Source organism: Mytilus californianus, unplaced genomic scaffold (genome assembly GCF_021869535.1).
Source record: "Mytilus californianus isolate M0D057914Y unplaced genomic scaffold, xbMytCali1.0.p SCAF_9, whole genome shotgun sequence".
In the NCBI taxonomy this organism is placed as follows: Eukaryota; Metazoa; Mollusca; class Bivalvia; order Mytilida; family Mytilidae; genus Mytilus; species Mytilus californianus.
In genome coordinates this window covers 38474038-38497158 of record NW_026262745.1, presented here as the reverse complement: position 1 = coordinate 38497158, position 23121 = coordinate 38474038, and the positions used below count along the sequence as shown (strand labels likewise).

Sequence of the window (23121 nt, the reverse complement as noted above, 5' to 3'; positions counted from 1 at the left end):
ACTATTGTTTCAGGAAAGGGAGAAGGTTTGGTACCATTAAAACGTTTAATCCCGGTGCAAACGTTTGCACCTGTCCTAAGTCAGGAATCTGATTTACAGTAGTTGTCTGTTTATGTAGTTCATACGTGTTTCTCGTTTCTCGTTTTATATAGATTAGACCGTTGGTTTTCCCGTTTGAATGGTTTTACACTAGTAATTTTTGGGGCCCTTTCTAGCTTGCTGTTCGGTGTGAGCCAAGGCTCCGTGTTGAAGGCCGTACCTTGACCTATAATGGATTACTTTTATAAATTGTTACTTGGACGGAGAGTTGTCTCATTGGCACTCATACCACATCTTCCTATATCTAAATACATTTTATTGCAGAAAATCCCCAGGTTAGAGATATGCAATTTTGTTTATTGTTTCAAGTTAATTAATGATAATTGTAATTTAAATTAACATGAATTATTGACTTCTACCAGATGATTATAGTACTGATCTTACAAGAAAAAATAGACCTTGCTTGTATTTTTTCATACATATTTTGTTTTTGTCTTTTCTTTGCAGAAACATGCATCGTTTTATCTTTAATCATTCATCTCTAATAAATAATTTACAGAATAATGTTATGTAGCGTAGATCAGAAGTGATTACAGGTCTACTATCTAGGGCAATATTATTGTGTATTCAATTATGTAATACACAAGTGTGGTCAATTAAGATTGACATAAAAGTGGAGGTGATTCCAATTTAAAGTCCCACCTTCAAAGAAGTTATTTCTAAATAATGACAGTTGTCTTATTACTGTATTATATCAGTACTCTTATTTGCCTAAGAAAAGAATTGGAATAATAGCATTTCAAAAAAGTGTGGGAATGAACTTTGATATCAATACACATCTTGTACCAATGTTATTCAATTACTTACACAAGCACAAGATACTGATAGAATTCTTTCATAATTCTTATCTGTAATTAAATTTGATATATTACTTTTTCACATTATTTCTTAAAAGTAATTTATTATAAATGTTGATTTACAACCGAACTATATGCAAGTGTATATATAAAATAAAGGAGCTGTTCGCCCAATATTTTCTTAATTTAAGGGCAAATAATTAGTCAAAAGTTGGCAAAAGATGATTAAAATGGTGTAAAAAGTTTCTGCAAGTCATAAAATCACATAATTAGTTTCATGATATGTCTTCAACTTAGAATTCTGCACCATCTCAAAATCCGCAGTGATCACATAGATCCAGCATGGCTGAATCAAAAATTTAAAACACTGGTGGATTTACCCTATCAACTTGAAATAACACAAACAATGTTCAATTTTGGACTCCAATTTAGTCCATCTTGAATACTTTGCCCAAAATCAAATATGTAAATACATGCTTAGATTCAGCATATCAAAGAACCCCAACCATTCTTTATTCTTTAAAATGAAACAAAGTTTAATTGTGGACCCTTTGGACCTTAATGTGGGCATTCAGCAAATCAAAGAACCCCAAGAATTCTTTTTTTTTTAATTTTGGACCCTTTGGAATTAATGTGGACCAATTTGAAGACAGGCCTCAAAATTTTAAAATCTAAATACACAATAAGATTCAGCATATCAAGGAACACCAAGAATTTAATTTTTAAAGAATTCAAACGAAGTTTAACTTTGGACCCTATGGACCTTACTATGAATCATTTCAAACCGATCCTACAATCTAAATATTAAATCCCTAATTAGATTCAGCATGTTAAAGACTCCCAAGAATTCAAGACTTTTGAATTAAACCCCATTGAAATTGCTAAAAAATAAGCAATTTATCCAAAGTATTGGTTTTGGCCCCTTTTAACTAAACCAATAGGGTCATAATCCTTAAAATCAATCCCAAACTTTATGTTATGGTATAACACCTTGTGGCACAATTAAATAGCAATATATAGACTTATACTCAAGTTATTGTCCAGAAATCAGAAAATCCTAGTTTTTGGCCCATTTTCCCCTTATTATTGACGGTTTTGACCAATCAATCCCAACTTTCCTTTTAAAGTATGGAACCTTGTGGTAAAATTTCATAGAAATCCAAACTCTAATACACAAATTATTGTCCTGAAACATGAAAAATGCTTCTTTTTTACCCCTTATTGGTCCTTAATTACTAAACAGCTACAACTATGACCCCAAAAATAAATCCCAACCTTCCTATTGTGGAATGGAACTTTGTGCTTAAATTTAATACAGATCTATACAGTTGTACTCAAGTTATTGTCTGTAAACCAGACAAATAATTGTTTTTGTTAGGCCTTTTTTGGCCCCTAATTCCTAAACAGCTACTATAATAACCCTCTAAAATAAACCCCAACCTTCCTATTGTGGTATGGAACCTTGTGCTAAAATTGAATAGAGATCCATACACTTATACACAAGTTATTGCCTGCAAACCAGAAAAATAGTTGTTTTCTGCCCCTTTTCATCCCCTAATTATTAAACGATATGGGCCTTGACCCTCCAAAAATCATTTCAAACTTTCCTTTTGAAGTATGGAACCTTGTTTAAAATTTCATAGAAATATATACTCTTTTACACCAATTATTGTCCTGGAACATGAAAAATGCTTGTTTTTGGCCCTTAATTCCTATACAGCTACTACAATAACCCCCAAAATAAATCCCAACCTTCCTTTTGTGGTATGGAGCCTTGTGCTAAAAATTTAATAGAGATCCATACACTTATACTGGAGTTATTGTCTGTGAACCTGACAAAAAATTGTTTTTGTTAGACCCTTTTTGGCCCCTAATTCCCTAACAGCTATGACAATAACCCCCAAAATTAATCCCAACCTTCCTATTGTGGTGTGGAACCTTGTGCTAAAATAAATATCTCTTATTAATTTTTCTTAAAACCAGACAAATAATTGTTTTTGGCCCCTTTCTGGCCCCCAATTACAAAACCACTGGACAATAACCCCCAAAATCAATCCCAACCCTTTTTTTGTGGAATGGAACCTTGAACTAAATTTTCTTACACATCCATACACTTACACTAAAGTTATTGTCTGCGAACCAATTAATATTTCATAAAACCAGTAAAACTGATCTTTTTTGGTCCCTAATTACAAAACCACAAGGACAAAAGCCCCCAAAAACAATCCCAACCATTCTTTAGTGGTATGGAACCTTGTGCTAAAATTTCATAGAGATCCATGAACTTATACTCAAGTTATTGTCTGCGAACCAAAATGTCTTCAGATGCAGACAACACCAGAACACAATACTACCGCAAATAAAGGTCGTATAAAAATATATGCAAAATAAGTATGCCTTCAATTCATAAAGTTGAGATGCAGCATAAAATCTGCAAAATCTGCTATCGACAAGAAATCAACTTCTTAACATTAAATTTTTCTATCTTTTTTGGAATCCAAGTTTCTGCTAGTGGACATGTACAGGTATTGACACATCTGTAGGGAAATATGTATGCAATCTCAGATTCTATCCACATGCATATATCTTTTTGGCAGAATAAATACTTGTAAAAACATAGTCTATTTAATTGAAATTTTATTTTATTAATCATCCTTGACAATACATAGAAATTTCAAAAACTATGTGAAGTTATGTACATTATGAGGTAGATGTTATATAAATACCAAATTTCAAATCTAGAAACATTAAGGCTAACATCATCTTTACTCTTATAAAGTTAAACTTTAACCATTATAATCTTAGATGTGATTCTTCAAACATGCCATCTACTTCCATTTTCTTAATAAAATTAATTAGACATGTCTATCAACAATGTGTAGAAAGGGCAAAGTAAATGCTTTGATATGGGGGAGACAAAACTTTTTCTAATAAATTTTGAAAAAAACAAGAATTTTATGAAATTTTTAAAGGGCCTTAATTCCTTTTAAAATGTGTCCAATGGGTCGAATATCAAGCTCAATTTCAATCAGAATGAATCATTTCAATTTCTAACTCCATACTAAAGCATTAGCTCACTATTGCAATATATATTATGTACAACATTTGATGATGTCAGCCCTACAGAAATCATTTAAATGCAAATAACTGATAAATTATATTAAAATCACACTAAAAATGTCAACATGGTTATTTACAATAGAATGTGTTGTAAAAAACTCAGATGCTGCTTTTCTTGGTCTGGACAGGAAAGACAACTATCCATTTTACAGCATCCACACAAACACAGTGTAAACTCTTATGATGTAAATTGCATATTTTTATTCTGATATGGACTTTAAACCTTACTGAATCAAATTATATAATAATATTAAGATCATTTGATAGATATATTTTACTGTTTAAAATGTATGTTTAATACAGTGTTTGTCAAAACATTTGTATTCTACATGATCTTTTTCAATAAAAGGATGCTAATGTACAATATAACAGATTAAAAAAAATGTATTTACAGAAACAAAAAAGTTTCTCTTTATGAATTGGATTTGAATATCCCTCACTGATTATCAGATCAACTGGCCAAATTTAATAAGGGGACTATACAACTAACAAAAGATACAGATTACAAAATTTTTTCACGAAAGACATTGATTCTAGTGCAAACACATTTTAAGCTTTTCCTGGAGTAAATTCAAATTACATAATTTATCTTATCAAAAAAATATGTAATACCAATTTATAAGGCATTATTTTCCAAATGGATAACTCCCACACAAATTGTCGTTAACCTTATTTGTAACAAGAGGAAATTCATTAACCCACAATTGGTAAGATGGGGAAATTGGCCATAAGTTAACCCGTTTACATTTCTAAATTATTATAACTTGGATATTAGCTAAGGGCTGTTCCATGAAATCATACATGGGACCCAGGGAAGGCACTTCCAAATCTTAACTATGGGTGGGTGTCACCTATGTTCTTGCATAGTGGAAATGTAAGTGAAATCTTAATTTGCCTCTGGTTACCCTATTTTTAAAGTTCCTTCCTTGGGTACCATGTATGTTTTAATGGAACAACCCTAAGCATTTATACCATATTTTTTATTCATTTGAAAGTTTTGATTATTTCCTAAATTCTTCAATTGAAACACTTAACAAAGCTAGAAAATATAATACATAAAATTCTATCTACATTAACTGTACAAACAAATAAATAAGGCCTAAAATTTACACATTTTTGTAGCTTATTAACAACATAATTAATGCAAATAAAAAGTCAGTAATGCAATGCAAATATTGAGTTCCAGTCTGTTAAATTGTGATTTATTTTACTTAAAAATTATTTTTAAGATTCATATATACACATTTTTATTCTTTCTTCTGTATATGAAAGTAATAATTACAAGTCTTTAAAAAGAAATAAATTAAAGTGATTTTACATTTGAAAATCTAACATGAAACCATCTACCTGTAGACAAATGTGTTCAATTTTTGGCAACTTACTTTCAAAAATCAAAAAGTAGTATTTAATCTATCAAACAACAGCCTTTTTCACAATACATTAGTCCATCTATCTATATGTATTTATATTTGTGTATTGCATCTTTCATATCTTCAAAATTCTTGCATTTAGGAAAAAAATGAGAAAACAAACTGTAAAATACACTTAAATTGAGTTCTTGTCATAAACATTTAGATACCAGCCATGATCAAACCAAAAACAATATCTTCATACAAAATGTTTAATACAAAAATGTTGATGTTAGGAAAACATATTCTTGGGTAATGCTATTTGTCTTATTCAATTTTTATAAAACTGTGCGTAAAATCCCATATTATGAAAACTATGTCAGTTTCTACTTGTTTATGACATCGAAGTTAATTATAGATAACATTCCTTCACTTAAATGACAGATTATAGTAAAATTCCCATACAAGGTAATAAAATTTTTTTAAAAGTAATAAACTATGTTAAATACTACATGTTTAGGACATTAAAGTTGAATTACAGACATTCCCGGGCTTAAATCGACTATAGTTAAAAGTATAAAAGGTATGAATTTTGCTATTTTTTTTCATAAATTTCAGGGACTCTTATTCTCTTTTCAAAACAAATTTTCTGTTTTGATATATATTTGAAAGTTTATCTCTACGATTTAATTCAAAATTTCTTATGTGGATATATCTTTATTTCTGTAAAACACAATAATTTTGTGTATCTTGAAAAAAGCAATTGATGACAAAAATAACTTCAATAATTTATCAATTAGTAGACAATCTTTTATATACACTGCAATTCTTATACATTTAAAGTAATCTACCATGACTTGAAAGCATAAATCTTATAAATAGGGACATTTATGGCAAGAAGATGTAAATGCTGGATCATTGAATATTAACACATAGAGTTACAAAATTATTAAATGAACATAGACACTATGAGGTACTGTCAACTCTCCTCATAGGAAGATGTTTGAAATATCAGAACTTCAGCTCTGACAATAGGAGAGTGTACTTGTCATCTAAATACCTGAGAAGTATTGTATGTTTCAGTTGCATAGGGAGAATGGATGGGGATGAATTTCATAATTTTTTGTTTCCTTAAATTTGAGGAATAAAATGTTTTCTTTCCTTTTTTCATTTTTACGTAACATCTACTTAGGCTAAAAATGAATTCTTAAGAATGCTTCCTTTATAAATGTAAATATTCACAAACTATAAATAATCATAATCATAATTAAAACCAAATTTTGTAATTACATATAAATTTGTATTTTCTAAAGATGCTCTGGACATTAAGAGGATTGTGAATATTGACAGGAACGGGAAAGAATATAAGTTGGAATCAACTGGCATAAATATGTTTGTGAATACAGGTATGAAAGTCCACAGTAGTAAATAAATTGGATTACAAAGGATTAGATACCATACTTATAAATATATTAATTGATAAATTTACAAGGTTATATATCCTATGAGCAATTGTACATTCAGCATATCAATTTTTTACCTTTAACAGATCATTTATATATATGTAAGCTTATGTATATTCTTCTATAAGGCATGGAAAAAAATGCCTGTTAACTAACAAAAAATAAATGAAATATTCTCTAATATAGAATATATAAAGTGGTTTTTAACACTGAAAAAAATACTCTCCCTATATGTTGAACTACTCATGTTTCTGATAAGCCTTTGATTAAAAAAAATAGAGATGGACATCAACTTTCATGATATACTACAAATGTACAAATTTTTAGGATGTGTTCATTTTCCTGGTAACTACAAAACTATACATGTTTGACATCTTTTTAGCATTGTGCTGAAATAAAAGTGGTGTTGCACAAATCTAATACCTATCATTCAATGAAATAAATTGTTAAGAACCTGATCAAACAATTTAAGTTTAACCAGCTACAATTTACTGAAACATGTATAAGAACATTATATTATCTTGATACATTTACATAAGACGTGTGCAACATCAATCTTAATCTCACGTTAGGACCATTGTATAAGCAAAAATATATGTTGTTAAAAGAACAAATAAAACATTATGAATATTTACATTTATATACATGTTATTATCTATAAACATTTTCTTATCAAGAATAAATATATTGCATTAAAATACAAATTCCGACTATGGAAAATGTAACGTATAAACCTGAGTATCTTGTAAACATGTGTCTTAGTCATTGACTTCGTCTACGGGAACTCATGTAATGTATAACTTTTTTCACACCCTCAAGTCGCTCTTTTAGCTGTACCATAGCTAAAAGTGATAACTGAATTTGTGGATTTAAAGGCAGAACTGACACTAACCACCACAACCATTGTGGACCATTTGGATACTGTGTGAAATCTTCATCCAGGGCAGGAAACTGTCCACAGTGTTTGTGAATTTGTTCTCTCTGAAGGCCAGGTAAGGCATCAAACCAAATCTTGGCAAAATTGTAAACATCATTTTGTACTTCTTTGATTTCTAAAAAAAACAAATTTAGATATTCAGATTATTTGTCATGGAAAAAGACATTTTTAATGAGACCAATATGAAACAGGCCAACAAAAAAATGTTATATATTCTTAAATATTCTTATAATTTTGTAAAAAAAAATTTATCATCAGGAAAATACCTAAACCAAAGCTCTCTCCTACTTAATATTTTCTGTGTTCAGTTTACGTTCATTTAATAAATAAATAGGATTCATTGTACTTTCTATTTTAGAGATCAGTTTTGGCAAAGTTCTGCTTTCTAAAATAGTCCATGCTATTTACAATGAAGTGGAACAAATAACTGTCTTCCATTAAATTTTTATACAATATCTTGTGAATGATTTTCAAACTTCTTGCCAATTTTGAAATTGAATTTGCAAGTAATTTTCAAAATTGTAAAATTAGCACAATGACTGACTAGGTGATCAATAAAATAACCAGGCTTTAAGTAAAAATTTCCAACACGACATGGGTTAACATTCAGCTTTCCATTGCAAACTTTGGAAAAGGCATATAGTGTGGAAAGTGTATAATTATACATCTGACATCTCATGTTCTAGTTGTTTCCAACATTGAAAATATTCAGTGATATTTCCAAACTTTTCAACATGGTATCAAATTTACCTTTGAACTTCTCTTGTGGAGGCATTTTATCAAAGATAAACTCGACTTTGGCAGTATTGTATCCATCTCTCTTTCCTCGACTAGATACTTTAAATCTACGCCCACCAATAGTATCCACTATAGATCTTCCATCTGGGAAAAATTGAACATCACGAATCTCCAGCATAGTACCAAAGTCAGAAAAATTATCACTGTGATAAAAAAACAAAAAAAATATAAGATAAATGTTCAAAAAATAATAAAAAAATAATATGTCACTGTTAAATACAAATTCATGGTCATATTAATGAACATGAAGACAGGTAGTAGAAATTTTGTTTTTCAGTCAATGACATTTATGACCATCCTGGCTATGTAAGTTTTTTAATAAAACTAACTGTGAATGTAGAATTACAGCCATTACATTTACAGCTGACCCTCAGCTTATCATTTTTCACACTTATTATCACACTGGTTTGTATCACTCTTCACACATATTATCACACTGGTTTGTATCACTCTTCACACATAACATCACACTGAATTGTAATGATTCATCAAATAGTGTTCTCTATAACATTCTTGTTCATCACAATAAAGCTCATTTACTATGACAATTTATTAAGATGTAAAATTTAATTTTGCTCACTACCTTATTAAAATGGCTAAAGACGACATCTTTCTTCTGTATTTTTTTTTTATTTATTGTTTGGTTCTTGCTTCCTGAAACAACATCTGTTTTCATCCATCATTTTTCCCGAAATGAAACACGATCCCATGAGGTTTTTCAAAGTCAAGTGGTATATGTAGTATCATTTGCTGTGATTTGTGTTTTATGTTAAAATGTGTTCGGTTGGTTAATTCTTTATCGTCTAGCTACTTGCAACCACAACAAGATTCATTTATTTTTCTTTGTTGATATTTGGTCATTTTAAGAAGTAAACTTAGTTGTTTTTATCAGTATTAGTAGTAGATTTGCAAATGATATATCATTTGTTTCTAATTTACTTTACACATGTAATTTATAGAATTAAATCGTAGTAGGTAACTCAATCCAATATACTGTGGCTTCATTTATTTTCGTGGGTACCAATCTTAGTGGATTGAGGAAAACTTATATTTATGTGGATATTTTTTTTCGTGGTTTTGCAAAAGTCTGCATACAAGCCTTAAGTGAATTTGTAATTCATCAAGGATTTAAATTCGTGGTTTACCTGTACCCATGAAATCCGCATAATTTGGTATGAAACGAACAATAACGAATCCACAATACACTGTCATTATTCATTTTCAGACTAACAAAGTGTTGGGAGAAAATAGAGTAACTTACTCGTCATCAGTGAGACTAACTACCATTCCAAACTGTCTCATTCCAGACTCCATACATTGTCGAATCATCAGTCGATATCTTGGTTCAAAGATATGTAGGGGACAGGCAATTCCTGGGAATGCTTGGGTACATACAAATACAGGGATCTCTGCTGTTCCCTCAACTGACATTCTGTGAATAAAAAGTGGGAAATAAAGTTTGGTATAAGACTTGCTTTGAGAATAGAGGGTGATGAGGGGTAAGCAACAGTGAGATAACAACCAAACAATATAATTAAAAGGAAAAAACTCAGAGTAAGACATTTAGAGGTCCTCAGTCAATACCAAATATCATGCACTTAAACATCCCTTTCTCAATTTCCTGTACTCAATATATGATGAAAAAGATATTTGAAATAACATAGTTCTCAACTTATTTATTTCTGAATTATTTTTCCTATTTCTTCAATACTATATCTTTCTTTTTTAGCAACACTACTAAAAATTGATGATTCTCATGCATATTAACAACCAGTTACAATTACCTGGTAAACTCTACCAATTCTTCTTCATGGATTTTCTTTCTTTCTTCATAGTCATCACTGAAGTATGTCCGTAAGATCCCCTGAACAGATTCCGTAACAGACTGTCTTCTCTCTGCCAGGTACTGGAAAAATGAAATATATACATTATCAATTACAACTTTCCGATCTTAATTTATTGTTTTGAATTTTAATGTGTGTATGTTTGCAACAGTTGAAAATTGTCATTGGACTTTTTTACAGTTCTTTCATTATTTGAGATTTTACAGAGGTGAGTCATTCAAAAGATTACAACTGTCAACTGAAATCTCTTTTCAATTAAAACAAATGAAAATTATGTAAAATGAAGAAATTAATTATATCAGTCTTAATATCCCTACCATTAATTTTATACAAGAGTAAATCTTTTACAGGATATTGTTGATACAGATAGTGTATAAATTTACCTCGGCTAACGAGCTTTTACACAATGGACACGAACTCTGATGGTCCAGACATCTATCTAAACATCTACGGCAGAATACATGACCACATGGTGTGGTGACTGGATCGTACAACAAGCGATAGCACAAGCTACAGTCAAAATCATCACGGTTCAATAAATCTCCTGGAATTTTTCTTTCATTTTCATCTTTCAAGGAATCTTAAGATAAAAATAACAGCATATTAATAAAAATACTTCAAAAAAGACAAAGGTACCGAAAAGCCATTAAAAAGATGCAAGGTAATTCATAGATGAAAATCAGTAAAACTGTTGCTGGAGAATATCAGAAAAAGAGAAAAATATGGCAATAAATTCTAAAAATCTATGTGTTCTGTTTTATTTATAGTTGGGTCTTAAAAAGTTGAATATTACCCCTGCTTAAGTATTCTGTTATTGAAAGTTGATAAGTGATGGATTTGTACAGGAATCACACAGTTAGCATGGTCGCATGAAGCTGGATACCTAATTTCGGAAAGTACAATTTCATATCTCATGGGCAAAATAACTATGTCTAACCCTGTCCAAAAATTTGTAAAGATATATTGAAGTTAGTATATTTTGCTATGGCAAACCACAGATGTTTGGATAAAAATAAAATAAGAAGTACAAAGTACAAAGTACTACGAGGTACTTTAGATTCTCTATATCAAATTACATAAAATTCTAACAATAGTATTGTATAAAGTATAAATATATGAAAGATATAAACTATTGATTAAACCACCACTGTCACTTATCAAAGGTTAAGTATCATATCTCTTTCTCCCTATATGTACAACTTGCTTTTCTATACTTTAATTAATCTAATTCACAAGTAATTATAAAAGGTACATTATAGGCAATTTAACATACTTATATACGTCATGCTTTTCACACATACTGTTTACAAGTGATAATATTTAAGTTATTGAGTATTAGGACTAATGATTTGATCCTATAATACTATATCATAGGTTAATTTAATAACATCATTTATCACGGAGTATGAATTAACGTCATTCACAAAACCTATTTACAAAGTGTTATATTATAATTATAGAACTACATACATGTTTCATTTTTGACTATTAATTTTCAAATGCTTCATCTTAACATCTGTACTTTTTGTACCTACATATCTTAAAACCAAATTCAAACTTGGATGGAAAATGAAAATAGCACTTTATAACCTTGTAGATTCATTTCATATACAATTACGTGGAGTCTACAGTTTTATAATTTTGAATGTTCTTTTTCACCCTTGTCTTCTTTTTGCTTTAATTTGTCAATACGTCATATCTAATGCCATATCAGATGGAATTTCACCTTTTTATTTGGTGCAAACATGGTCATGTATCATTCTTTAATTGACAGTATTGTTTGCTTATGATTTTTAAATTATTTTTTATTTTTTTGTAATCTAAAAATCTGTCTTTCTTTTATTTATAAAGGTACATGTAGTACATGTAGTAGTAACTTATGAAGAGGGCAATTATGTTGATGAATAGTCTGGTAAGTAATTATAGCATGCCGTTTTCCCAATGAGATATATCACTTTGCACTTTGTAACAAATATTAATACACAGAATTAAATCATTAATGCAATGCAATAACCACAATATTACTCCACAATGACTCTCAGCAAGGGCAAATTGCTAGTGATTTCACTCTACTGGTTTTTTTTAAACAAAACTACCCATGCATGAAGCTCAATTTTAAATGGTTAACTGATCTGCAATTTTCACTAGAACCAGACACATCAAATATTTAAGTAAACTGACTCACCACGTTCACTAGAACCAGCCATATCAAACATTTTAGCTGGAGGTTCTCGAGATGGACTTGTTGGACATGAACCACTTGGATTTCTGGATCTCTTCAAACTGATACTTAAATCATCCCTGAATCTTGCAGCCTTTGTTGACAAAGTAGGAGAGGTTGATCTAGAATTTGGGGCTGATGCACCTGTAAAATTTAATATAAACTAATGACATAAATGTTTTTTCACCTATGCAACTTATTTTCACGGAAACTTTATTTTGCATTTAGTCCTTTCTAGACCAACAGAGATTAAATTTCACGATTTTCAAGTTTACTTGATGTATTTAAATAAGATAAGATCCAAGTTTTTCATATTCGCCAATTTTTATTTTGGCGTTATTTTTCTATCTGCAAAAGTCGTGAAAATAAATCGCTCACAAAAATTAGTTGGTTTACAGTAATCTTGTTTAATATATACAACTTTCCAAAAAGATTTTATTTACATATAAATGACTGTGTGTGTGTGTATGTCTTTTATGTTTTAAGGATTGATTTCTGGGAAAAGGTTAATCACAAATTACAAATTTCATATAAACACTTTAATGCAGAATTTGTCAAACCATGAAATCGAGTATCCCACAAATAACACTTTTCTCAAAATCCACAAAAATTGGTACCAACAAAATAAACCAATCAGCAGTATGTAGTTTTGGGGTAACAATGGTTGCCCCTCCCTTCAGAGAATATGATCTCACATGTTTTCTTTTGATTTTGTTTCCTTAAAATTTTAGTCTCCATTTATTTTTAATGAAGCGTGTGTCTGTTAATTTTGATAGAATTCTTTCCCTGATATAATTTATACTTCTTGATATAACCCAGCAGGGTCGTTTTTCATTGCACAGAGGAGTGGGATCAACAACAGACAAAAATGACAACGAAAACATGTGCTATTGTGGTATTATCCAAATGATATCCATCACTGCTGACTCTAATAAAGCTACATTGTTTTACTAATAAGATTGAATAACACCATAATATTCCCAGCAATTCAGTACAATGAAGTCTCAAAGATTAATTGAACCAAATTTTACTGCAGAACTTTTTAATGTAAGTTAACACAAGATCAATCTGTCAGTAAAATAAGGGGCTCAAGAAGAAATATTATAAACGTACATTTTGTTCTTTCATTCCCTTGTTCCATAGCTTCATGTTGACTGTTTCTATAATAAATCTTTTCCACCTGTCAAAGTATATGATACATGAAGATAAAGTTTTTCAAGAAAAAAAAATTGAAAAAATACACATCCTGCTTATTCTTTACATTGTAATTCAGGAAATTCAAACAGTCATATATATCATGTATATCAACTTTATTTTACGAACCTTGTAATGTTTTAAAACTAAAATCTTTATTAAGATGTTTTAAAATTGATTTCCTAATATAGGTAACAGTAATGAACTTCCATTTAAGTTTTACATCAAGAACTGTTTTAAAGAAAATTGGGGTGTCTGAAATACAGGGAACTTCCTGTCACTCGCTATGTATATCACATACCGGTACTGTTCAATTGACATTAAAGTCAATTTCATCTTCAATGAATTTAATAAAGTTTATTGCATTGTTTTGATGTTAAAAATACATCATGTAAGCGGGAGCCTTAAAAAAAGCTTGGGTGCTCAAAACATGATTTACCCCTCCCTGTACTGTATGCACCTGTCCCAAGCCTGTGGACCAAGGGTATGATTGTGGACCTATTCTATCAATTTTCTTTATAAATTACATGCATAAAAAGGGAAGTCATTGTCTTATAAATATTGATTTCTTTTCATATTGTTTACAACAGCACGTGTGGCAACATAACATGCGTTTAGGCAACTTGTAGAAAGTGTTCAAAATTTTCAAAGGCAATGTAGCATTAAGAAGAAATTAATTAAAGAATGCAAGTTTATTCTTTTATATTTGTTACATTTATGTACAATGAAAAAAAGCCCTTCTGGAAAAATGGAAATCTCAAGTTTATTACTTTACCCTGAAAAGATTTGATAAGTTCAATTTGACTCATAGAACTGCACATATGAATATAAATTTTCAAGAGTTATTCCCACCTTTTCAGAAATATAATTTATGGGGATATCATGTGAACATGAAACTGTTTTCCTTGTTTGTTTGCTCTAATTTTTAGTCTTACTTTTTTATTTAAATAAATTAAATATGTAAGGAGGTCAAATTTCCTGGCTCTTCCCTTTTAACGGTTAACTGTTTTGTCTTTAAATATGTTGAATTTCTAAATTCAAATTAAAAAAATATCGAAATCATTAACAATTATCAATAATAAAAGTTCATATCCAATTCTCATTATCTTTACTCTCATTCTTTTTAATACAAATCTACTAAAATTCACAAGGAAAAATGTTACTAAGTAACATGAATATTCATGAATGCCTTACATTTCCTAACCTTTATGCAAATTCATTGATCATTAAATTCATTTGTTGTTCTGTTTTTTTTTACTACTTATCGTTTGTATGACTGACACAGTTTTTGACTTTTATTATCTAAACACAGATTATGTCACATGTATGTACATGTATTACCTTGTAAATTTGATGAAAAAATTGGATGTGTGCCATCTGTCATGCATCTGATGAGCCCAATCTATTATGCATCTGGCAAGTGCATTCAAATATCTCACATTAAAAAATCTTAATGTGAATATAGTACTTTATAATATTTAGATTTTGTTTTTGAATATATGAATGATTAGCATAATAAGGGAGGAGACTCTGACATTACAGTTTTAAAATAAACAATTCAAATTATCTTTAACTACTTCATAGGTCCTGGATGTGGTTAAGGATATGTACAAGTTTTATAATAAATAATTTGATTTGGGAGGGGAGTTACAAAATTTACTGTTTTTCTGTCATTTTTCAAAATATATTTCACCATTATTTTTGTTTGGTTCCTAATTATAATCTTTTGTTTTAGTATTATCATTTTAAGTGTATCTTTGTTGTCTTGAAAAGAGGGGGAGGGGCATGTCCTTTATGAAATTATCTGCCACATCATGACATGTATGATTTTTCTATGTCTATTAAATGTTTGTCTGATTATTTATTGCATGAAACATGACATCAATAATCTTTGATGTAGAGTCAACAACACTGTGGAAGGTCATACAGTGACCTTTAATTGCTTTATATCCACTAATTTCAACATTGATGACTTGTTTGTTGAAAGCAGTACAATGACCTATAATTGCTTATATCCACTTATTTGAACTCTGGTGGATAGTTGTCTCATTGGCAATCATACCACATCTCCTTTTTTTATAAGAACTAAATTAATTAATATTTCATTAGTTTAACCGTATTCTATTATATGCTAAATCTCAAAATGGATGCGACACAAGTAACCATACTTTAAATGAAGTCTTCTCCATAATGATTCATTGACATCAATAAAAGTTCATGACCTCTTACCATGTTTATGTAAAGTAAAAAGGTCAGATGTTTCATAACCATCACAATCCGTATGCATTTCAAAGAAATAAAATGCTGTAGCAATGATTTTTTTACACATTAATTGTATTGTAACTATTATCAGACATCAAATAAAAATTGTTATGCAATGCAAGCAAAGTGTTTAATAACATTTTATGTAACTAGCTTGTATAACACTGCTTTAATGATGTGCCCACTATCTTATATATGCCTATATCAGATTTATGTCACTGTAGGTTCATTAATATGACAACTCTGATTACTAGGGCTACTTAGAGGGGATTATTTGATTGTTTAATCCAAAATATATGATAATTAGAATAGTAAGTGCATTTTTCATTATTTAATTCAGGAAAAACACAAAAATATAATGTATCACATTAAGCTTCTAGTACTTATCTGTACAGGTAAAATAATTGGTGAATTAAAATTACAGGGAAACCCTGTGTAGGGCCTCATAAAAACATGTTATATAGTCAATGATATTATATTTATGGCTATCTGAAGAACAAATTATCTAATATCAATAACACATATAATATCTATTACTGGAAATTGTGGTCATGTAAATGTTATATGTAATTCAGTGTTGGTAAATGCTGGACAGTTTATTATATAACTGGACATTGACATAACAAAATTTCACTGGACAATCATTTATTATGTATATAAGTTTTTCTCAGATACAATGTATTATAAAATTGGTTGCAATGAAAATATTGTGATTTCACTCCACTGACGTCTTACGACAATTGTGTTGTCAGGACATTGTCAAATGCGTACAAAAAGATATAGTTCCTTCAATTTTCTACTTAATTTCAATTTAAAAAGCCCATGGTCAATGTTATGAACAACTAATCCAAGAATTCAAATATTGAACTTGTGACGGAACAACTCTGATCATTAACTCATGTGCCACTCATTGTTTTTCGGCCACTCATTGAATATTGTTTCTATATTTGAATTCTTTGATTAGTTATCTTATAATTATCCAACAAGCCTTTTACACATTATTACAGATGGACTACTGTTCTTAATGTCTTTGTGTACTTCTTAACTCTTTCACTCCTATAACCATGATAACAAATTGTTAGTGACAGGGTTTGAATTTCACTTCTTCCCATCAGGCATAAATTTCATTTCTCATCTACCTGAACTGCATTTACTGTTATATATTGTTCATTTTTGTGAAACCTTTCTTTACTGTGAAGAATTGAATTAACCAGCTAAAAATACATTTTTCATCCTTATTTATAAACAGCAATCAGGCTCATTTTTTTAATTACATACATGTAAAGGACTTATCGAATGAAGGCAAAATCTCTTTTTAAGTAATAGCCGAGTTCTAATCTTTCAGGATTCTACATTATATAATGTGAACAAGAGCTGACTTCCAAAATCAAGGAGTTAAACGAAATCTAGACAAACAATTCATCCAAAATGAATGACCATGAAGTATTATATATATTGTATTTCACCTACCCTCCCTTGGTTTGGCTTCTGGTCCATGTTCGATGACTCCTCAAAATTTGTTGCAGCTTCTAAGGTGTCATTTATAATATTTTTTAACTGCATAACATGTTCCATGGTAACACATGGATGAAGCTGAGTGGTTTGGAAGTTTGACATAATAAGTTGCTGCAGTACTGATGGATGCATCTGTTGGTGTAGGGCTGCTGCCTTTGGATCATCAGGAGGAAGTGGGGTGATTATTTTATGTAATGCCTACAATAACAAAATTTGTTATAATGAAAGAAATTTCTCCAAGTTTGTAGTCTTTATCAAGTTAACCATTATTTAGGGAGAAAACCTCAGGTAACCATTGATTGATTGATTGGTGTGAAATGCCAATTTCAGCACTACACATGTATTACCCTATATCGTCGTGTTCAGTCTTTATTGGTGGAGGAAGTGAGAGTGCAAGGAGAGAACCAACGACCTTCAGGAGGAAAATCTCAGGTTACCAGGTTACTAGGCAATTTATTTTTATATCATACATATATACATGACTAAAATTAGATAAGTATTGTATAATAATGAGACAGCAGCCAAAAGGCACTGATAACCCAAAAGACATACAATGTATATATAGCATGTATATATATAGATCAACAGATCACCTACTGAACTAATTACTAGACAGAGGTCTATATGTATACAATATGTCATTAAGTTCTAAGTCATCAAAAGTATATATGCATTGTGAATATAAAAACAAAATCTATCAAAGAAGTGTCATAGGATCAACACCAAACAGGCCAAATATGAATATAAATCAGGGATCACTACAGATAAATTTAAAAGGGTGGTGCTTACAATACAAAATAGTCCATTTCAACAGTTGAAAAATATACTTTTGTAATACACAGCATGTATCTTAATTTAAAGACAAATCACAGATCTAATTATCATGATAATAGTCACTCATTCTATACTGATTAAGAATTATTTTTCAAACTTCTCTCATATAATGTCAAGAATAAGGTTGGTACTATGACAAGCATAAGGTGTACTGTAAATGTATATGACTTAGTTTAATACACTGTAAAAGAATACAATCGATCATTCCAAAATAAAATCTCATTTATCATGTATATATAGTGAGACCTGCTATAAAGGTCACCTCTATTAAGCAAAAACCAGCCTTGTCAGGTCACCCTCTTCATGCTTTTCATGTTTCTCTGCAGTAATGCGTATCTGCATTTTGAATCTCAATTAATAGGTCACCTCTCTTATAAGGTCAGTTTTATCTGGTCCTGAGGGTGACCTTTAAACACTGGTTTCTTTGACCGTTCATACAAAATGTATATTGAACATAACTGAGAGAAGTACACACATGATATAATTTTACCTTAGATAGATAATCTTTAGCACTAGCTATGGAGGGATCCAGGGCAAGACATTGTAATAATGCAACAACAGCATCTTCATACTGATCTAGTCCAAACAGGGCACGTCCTTTTCTAAAGTATGCCTAAAATTTATTTAAAAATGAAATATATACATTTATACATGAACATGTTGTCATGATTATGACATCATGTACAGCTTTATTACATATTTTGCTGAACTGCAGGAAGCAAGCTTAAGGTTGACAAAAAAAAACAATCAATACAAGTTTGTACTAGTATTTACCAAGGCAGGATAAAAACCAGTCAATACTGGCAAATACCAGACAATTGAAATTTTGATAGGACATTGCAAAATGTACTATAAAAACAAACACCTACAATGTACCTGGTCAATTACTGGGTAAGCAGATAGATATAGTCACAGGACAAAAAGTCACTTATTTACTGAATTGTACTAGGACAAAAAGTGACAAGTAATTAGTTAACACTTGATGGTATATATAAGGGAAAATCTTTGAAATGCCTTATTATAAGATAAATTCATTGTTATGAAACTGTTATGAAGATTTATCAAATATTAATTATACAAAGGATACATTTCTTGAAACCAGTCACTACCAAGAGACTATGTTTGACTTTTTACTGAACAGTATTAAATTACAATATAATTTCATCAAATGTAAATAAAAAAATTAATTTAAGTTGTTTTATATACAAGCATGACAAGAACAATACATTTATATGTATATAATAGTTTTAGAAAAAAAACAAAAATGATCTAAAAAAATAATATAATAGAGAATGGAAAGACTTTAATTCTTCAAAGAAAAATTTCTCTGAAAACTGAATTTTGACACAAGGTCCTGTGACATTTTGCCCTACGTTCAATTAATGTTACAATGACAGTGTTATGGTCATTATTTGATTTTTTTTAAGGTGTCTTTCCTTGTATAATTTGATATTCTACATTTTGTACATGAACACATGATGAACAGTGATTATTAGAATAAAATATTAAAGGAAAAAAAAACACCAGCCATAAGAGTATAGATCCTTCAAACTTTCCATTTCCTACATTCAGAAGATTTTAAGCATGCTGTTGAATAGTCAGGAATTTACAAAAATAACTTTTTTCTGATACATTGTATGTTAACATTTATTAAGAGCGGTAAATTCCTCTAAATACCAGTATGGGGACCAGATATATTTTACTGTCCAACCTTGGCAGGAAGGCCTCCAAGCTATATAAACATAATATAACCCTCCAAGAATAAGATTATTGGACTATAGACAGTCAGATAGTTGGACAGCCATTTAATATTTACATGAATCATTTAGTGTATTTTAATAGAAAAAATGCATACCTTTGGCCAGTCAGGACGTATCTGAATAACTTTTTCTGCATCTTCAAGAGCAGCTTTATAATTTTCTAACAATGCGTAGGCATGTGATCTGTTGCTGAGGGATAAATGATCTGTTGGTGCTGAAAAAGTCAACATCAATATTAATACCTCTGCATGTACATGTACATGTAATGTAGAATAATGTTTTGAAAGTTTCATCCAATGAATGATAAAAAATCACTTTTCTTTTGCTTCTATTTGTTTGAGTGTTACACTTATATGAGAGTGTAAATTATGCCTTGATGAGTTACTTATTAATCAATCTTTATATTTAGTTTATAGTGTTGTATAATTTTGTGAGGACAACTGTTTGTTCCTTCTTTTTTTATAAAATATTTTCAAATTCATTGTTATGGAATAATCAACAAATAATTGTTACTGTGCCATGTTCTTCAAAAGAGAAAATAGACAATAAACAATATTTACTAGCACAAAAGCAAGACATATTTAGACATATGGGTATTAAGCTTAATTTTTCGATGAATGACCCTTAAGCAATCTCTGAAAATCAACCTTCTGACATCATGCATAACAATCACTTTTTTAATTATGAGGTCAAATGTTTTAAATATTTTGAAGCAATATTTAGCATGAACTTGGATTGTGTGGTTTAAAGTAATGGTGTGCAAATTTGCATACAAGTGTAAACTAATATATATCAATGTATGTCAATCAGTAAGGTTCAATAATGACAATATACAAGTTACATTCTTCTTCTTTCTTTATTCAGCTAATAAAATTCCTTCAATGACAATGGCTTCATGCTGATTGTACAAAAATGTATAAAATGCCAAAATATATATGAATAGAAACTATAGTATCAACAGCTATACATTAAGGTTATAAACTAGTTTAGTACATGAAATGTAAACACTATATCAGATATTCTAACATTAGAAAATTCAGAAATACTTTACACATGCACATACACTGTTTTCTTCATAAGTAGGTCAATATGTCAAACCTGGTAACTAGAGATATCACAGAGCTAGGGTACATAAAACAAAACCTTGTCGGAAACCAGGTGAAAATAACTTCCGGGGTAACTAATGTTATGAAACAAAAATTTGATGTTACACAACTACTCGTTTACTTACCCAATTCAAGGGCCTCAGAATATGAAACTATTGCACTTTCAAACTTATGTCTTTCCATGAAATTGTTTCCTTTTGATTTTAAATCGGCGGCCCTACATTCGGAGGGAAACCATTGTTGAACAACCCGCGATATCAAGAAATTGGTTTTTAAACGTGACACATTCAAATAATAATGTACTACACCACAGTTTTTACATGATTTGGACTGGCCCTTTTCTAGACAACTCCTACAATAAGTATGTCCACAGGGAATTGTCACTGGTTCCTTAAGCAGGCCCCTACATATTAAACATGTGAACAAGCACTGTGATTGTTTGAACATCTGCTCTGAAGTTTTTTCGCCTTTTACACAGTTCACTAAACTAGTCACCAAATGTTTTAACTTTTCAGGCGATATAGATCCTAAACGAGAAGCACTAGAGTATGTTTCAAATGCCTTGTTAAATTGTCCTGTCTTGGCAAAGCTATCAGCTAAACCCAAATATAAATCAACTGACGGTCCATTTTCCGATATTGTACGCTCAAATATTTCCACAGCCAAATGAAAATTGTTAGTATTAAACGCTTGTCTTGCCAGATCAGTCATTTTCCACGTCCAACATACAGAAAAGCAACGAGTTACATAGACATTTTTCTCCACGTTATCTAATGGTAATATTTTTTTTACATAAGTCCACGTGACGCTCAACGTGGATTCGGATTGGACAATGACTATAGTTCATTGTCAAGGACGTATATTTATATAAATTGAAATCAATGGGTTACACAACTGTCAATATTTATATTGTGATGCACATGAAGCAGGTATATTCTGACATGCAAATTTGGAAACATGCGTGGAAGTGATCTCTAACTAATACTTTTATGAAAATCTTGATGGGATTTACAGAATTAAGAAAACAAGGAAATCAGTGAGAAAAAAGGACGAAAAAGTTAAATAGAATCACTGTGGAAAATTAGGCAATACAATACTGATTACAGCCGAAATGAAAGATGTTGAACAGTTCCGAGAATAAAGAATTTTTTTGTAAAATGTGACCAATTTAGTGAGAATTTTTATTAGATTAAGCGTTATTTTTCAAAGATAAAGAGAAATGCTCTAAAATTTAAAGAATACGTACACATATGAAGGACCCTCAATCCAGACCCTTATATGGGACAGTATCTGAAAAACTCTAATTTTTGGCAATGGGAAAAACAAACAAAAAACGATCAAAAATGTCTTTGGAATCTGTAATTTAATAGCACAAAACAAAGAACAAACATTGAGGATTCAGGAACTGTGGTCTGTAATTCAAAAAAATGTAAACTTCAATTAAACATTTTTAAAATATCTGGAATTAAAAGAATTTAAAGATGGACAAGCACTATGCAAGATCAGAATAAGTGCACACCCCCTAAAATAGAGACGGATAGATATGCAAAAAACTATATAGCTAAATCACAAAGATTATGTAAAAAAATGCACGTTGGATAAAGTTGAAGATGAAGAACATTTTATATGGCAATTTCCCCTTTATAATCTCTTGAGAAAAGAGTTATATGATAAAATTTTGATAAGTTGTAAAAATTTCGAAATGTTAAACACAAGTGCCAAGTCTAATATTATGATTTTTTACTTATATGCATGCGTATGGCTCTGGTCTGGCTGTGGTTTAAGACCGTAGACCTGAAATGATTGTATTCATATTTATATA

The 23121-nt window shown here is 30.2% G+C and overlaps 1 protein-coding gene across 1 annotated transcript; it reads right to left on the bottom strand.

The window, feature by feature from the left end:
• Positions 1-3516: 3516 nt before the first annotated feature.
• LOC127715469 (LON peptidase N-terminal domain and RING finger protein 1-like) lies at positions 3517-22103 on the bottom strand. Its single transcript, XM_052221528.1, has 11 exons — positions 21425-22103; positions 20289-20407; positions 18924-19046; positions 17555-17797; positions 13742-13808; positions 12593-12772; positions 10791-10987; positions 10348-10469; positions 9825-9995; positions 8516-8706; positions 3517-7880 (listed from the first exon to the last, which is right to left on the bottom strand). Exons 1-11 carry the CDS (start codon positions 22008-22010, stop codon positions 7591-7593), a joined length of 2289 nt encoding a protein of 762 aa, XP_052077488.1. The 5' UTR covers positions 22011-22103; the 3' UTR covers positions 3517-7590.
• Positions 22104-23121: the final 1018 nt, after the last annotated feature.

Coding starts and splice junctions, on each gene's coding strand:
- LOC127715469 (XM_052221528.1), bottom strand. CDS start 22,010: ATGACTGATCTGGCAAGACAAGCGTTTAATACTAACAATTTTCATTTG. Junction 17,798..18,923: donor CTAAAGATTATCTATCTAAG/GTAAAATTATAT, acceptor TTGTTATTGTAG/GCATTACATAAAATAATCAC. Junction 8,707..9,824: donor GTTAGTCTCACTGATGACGA/GTAAGTTACTCT, acceptor TTTTTATCACAG/TGATAATTTTTCTGACTTTG.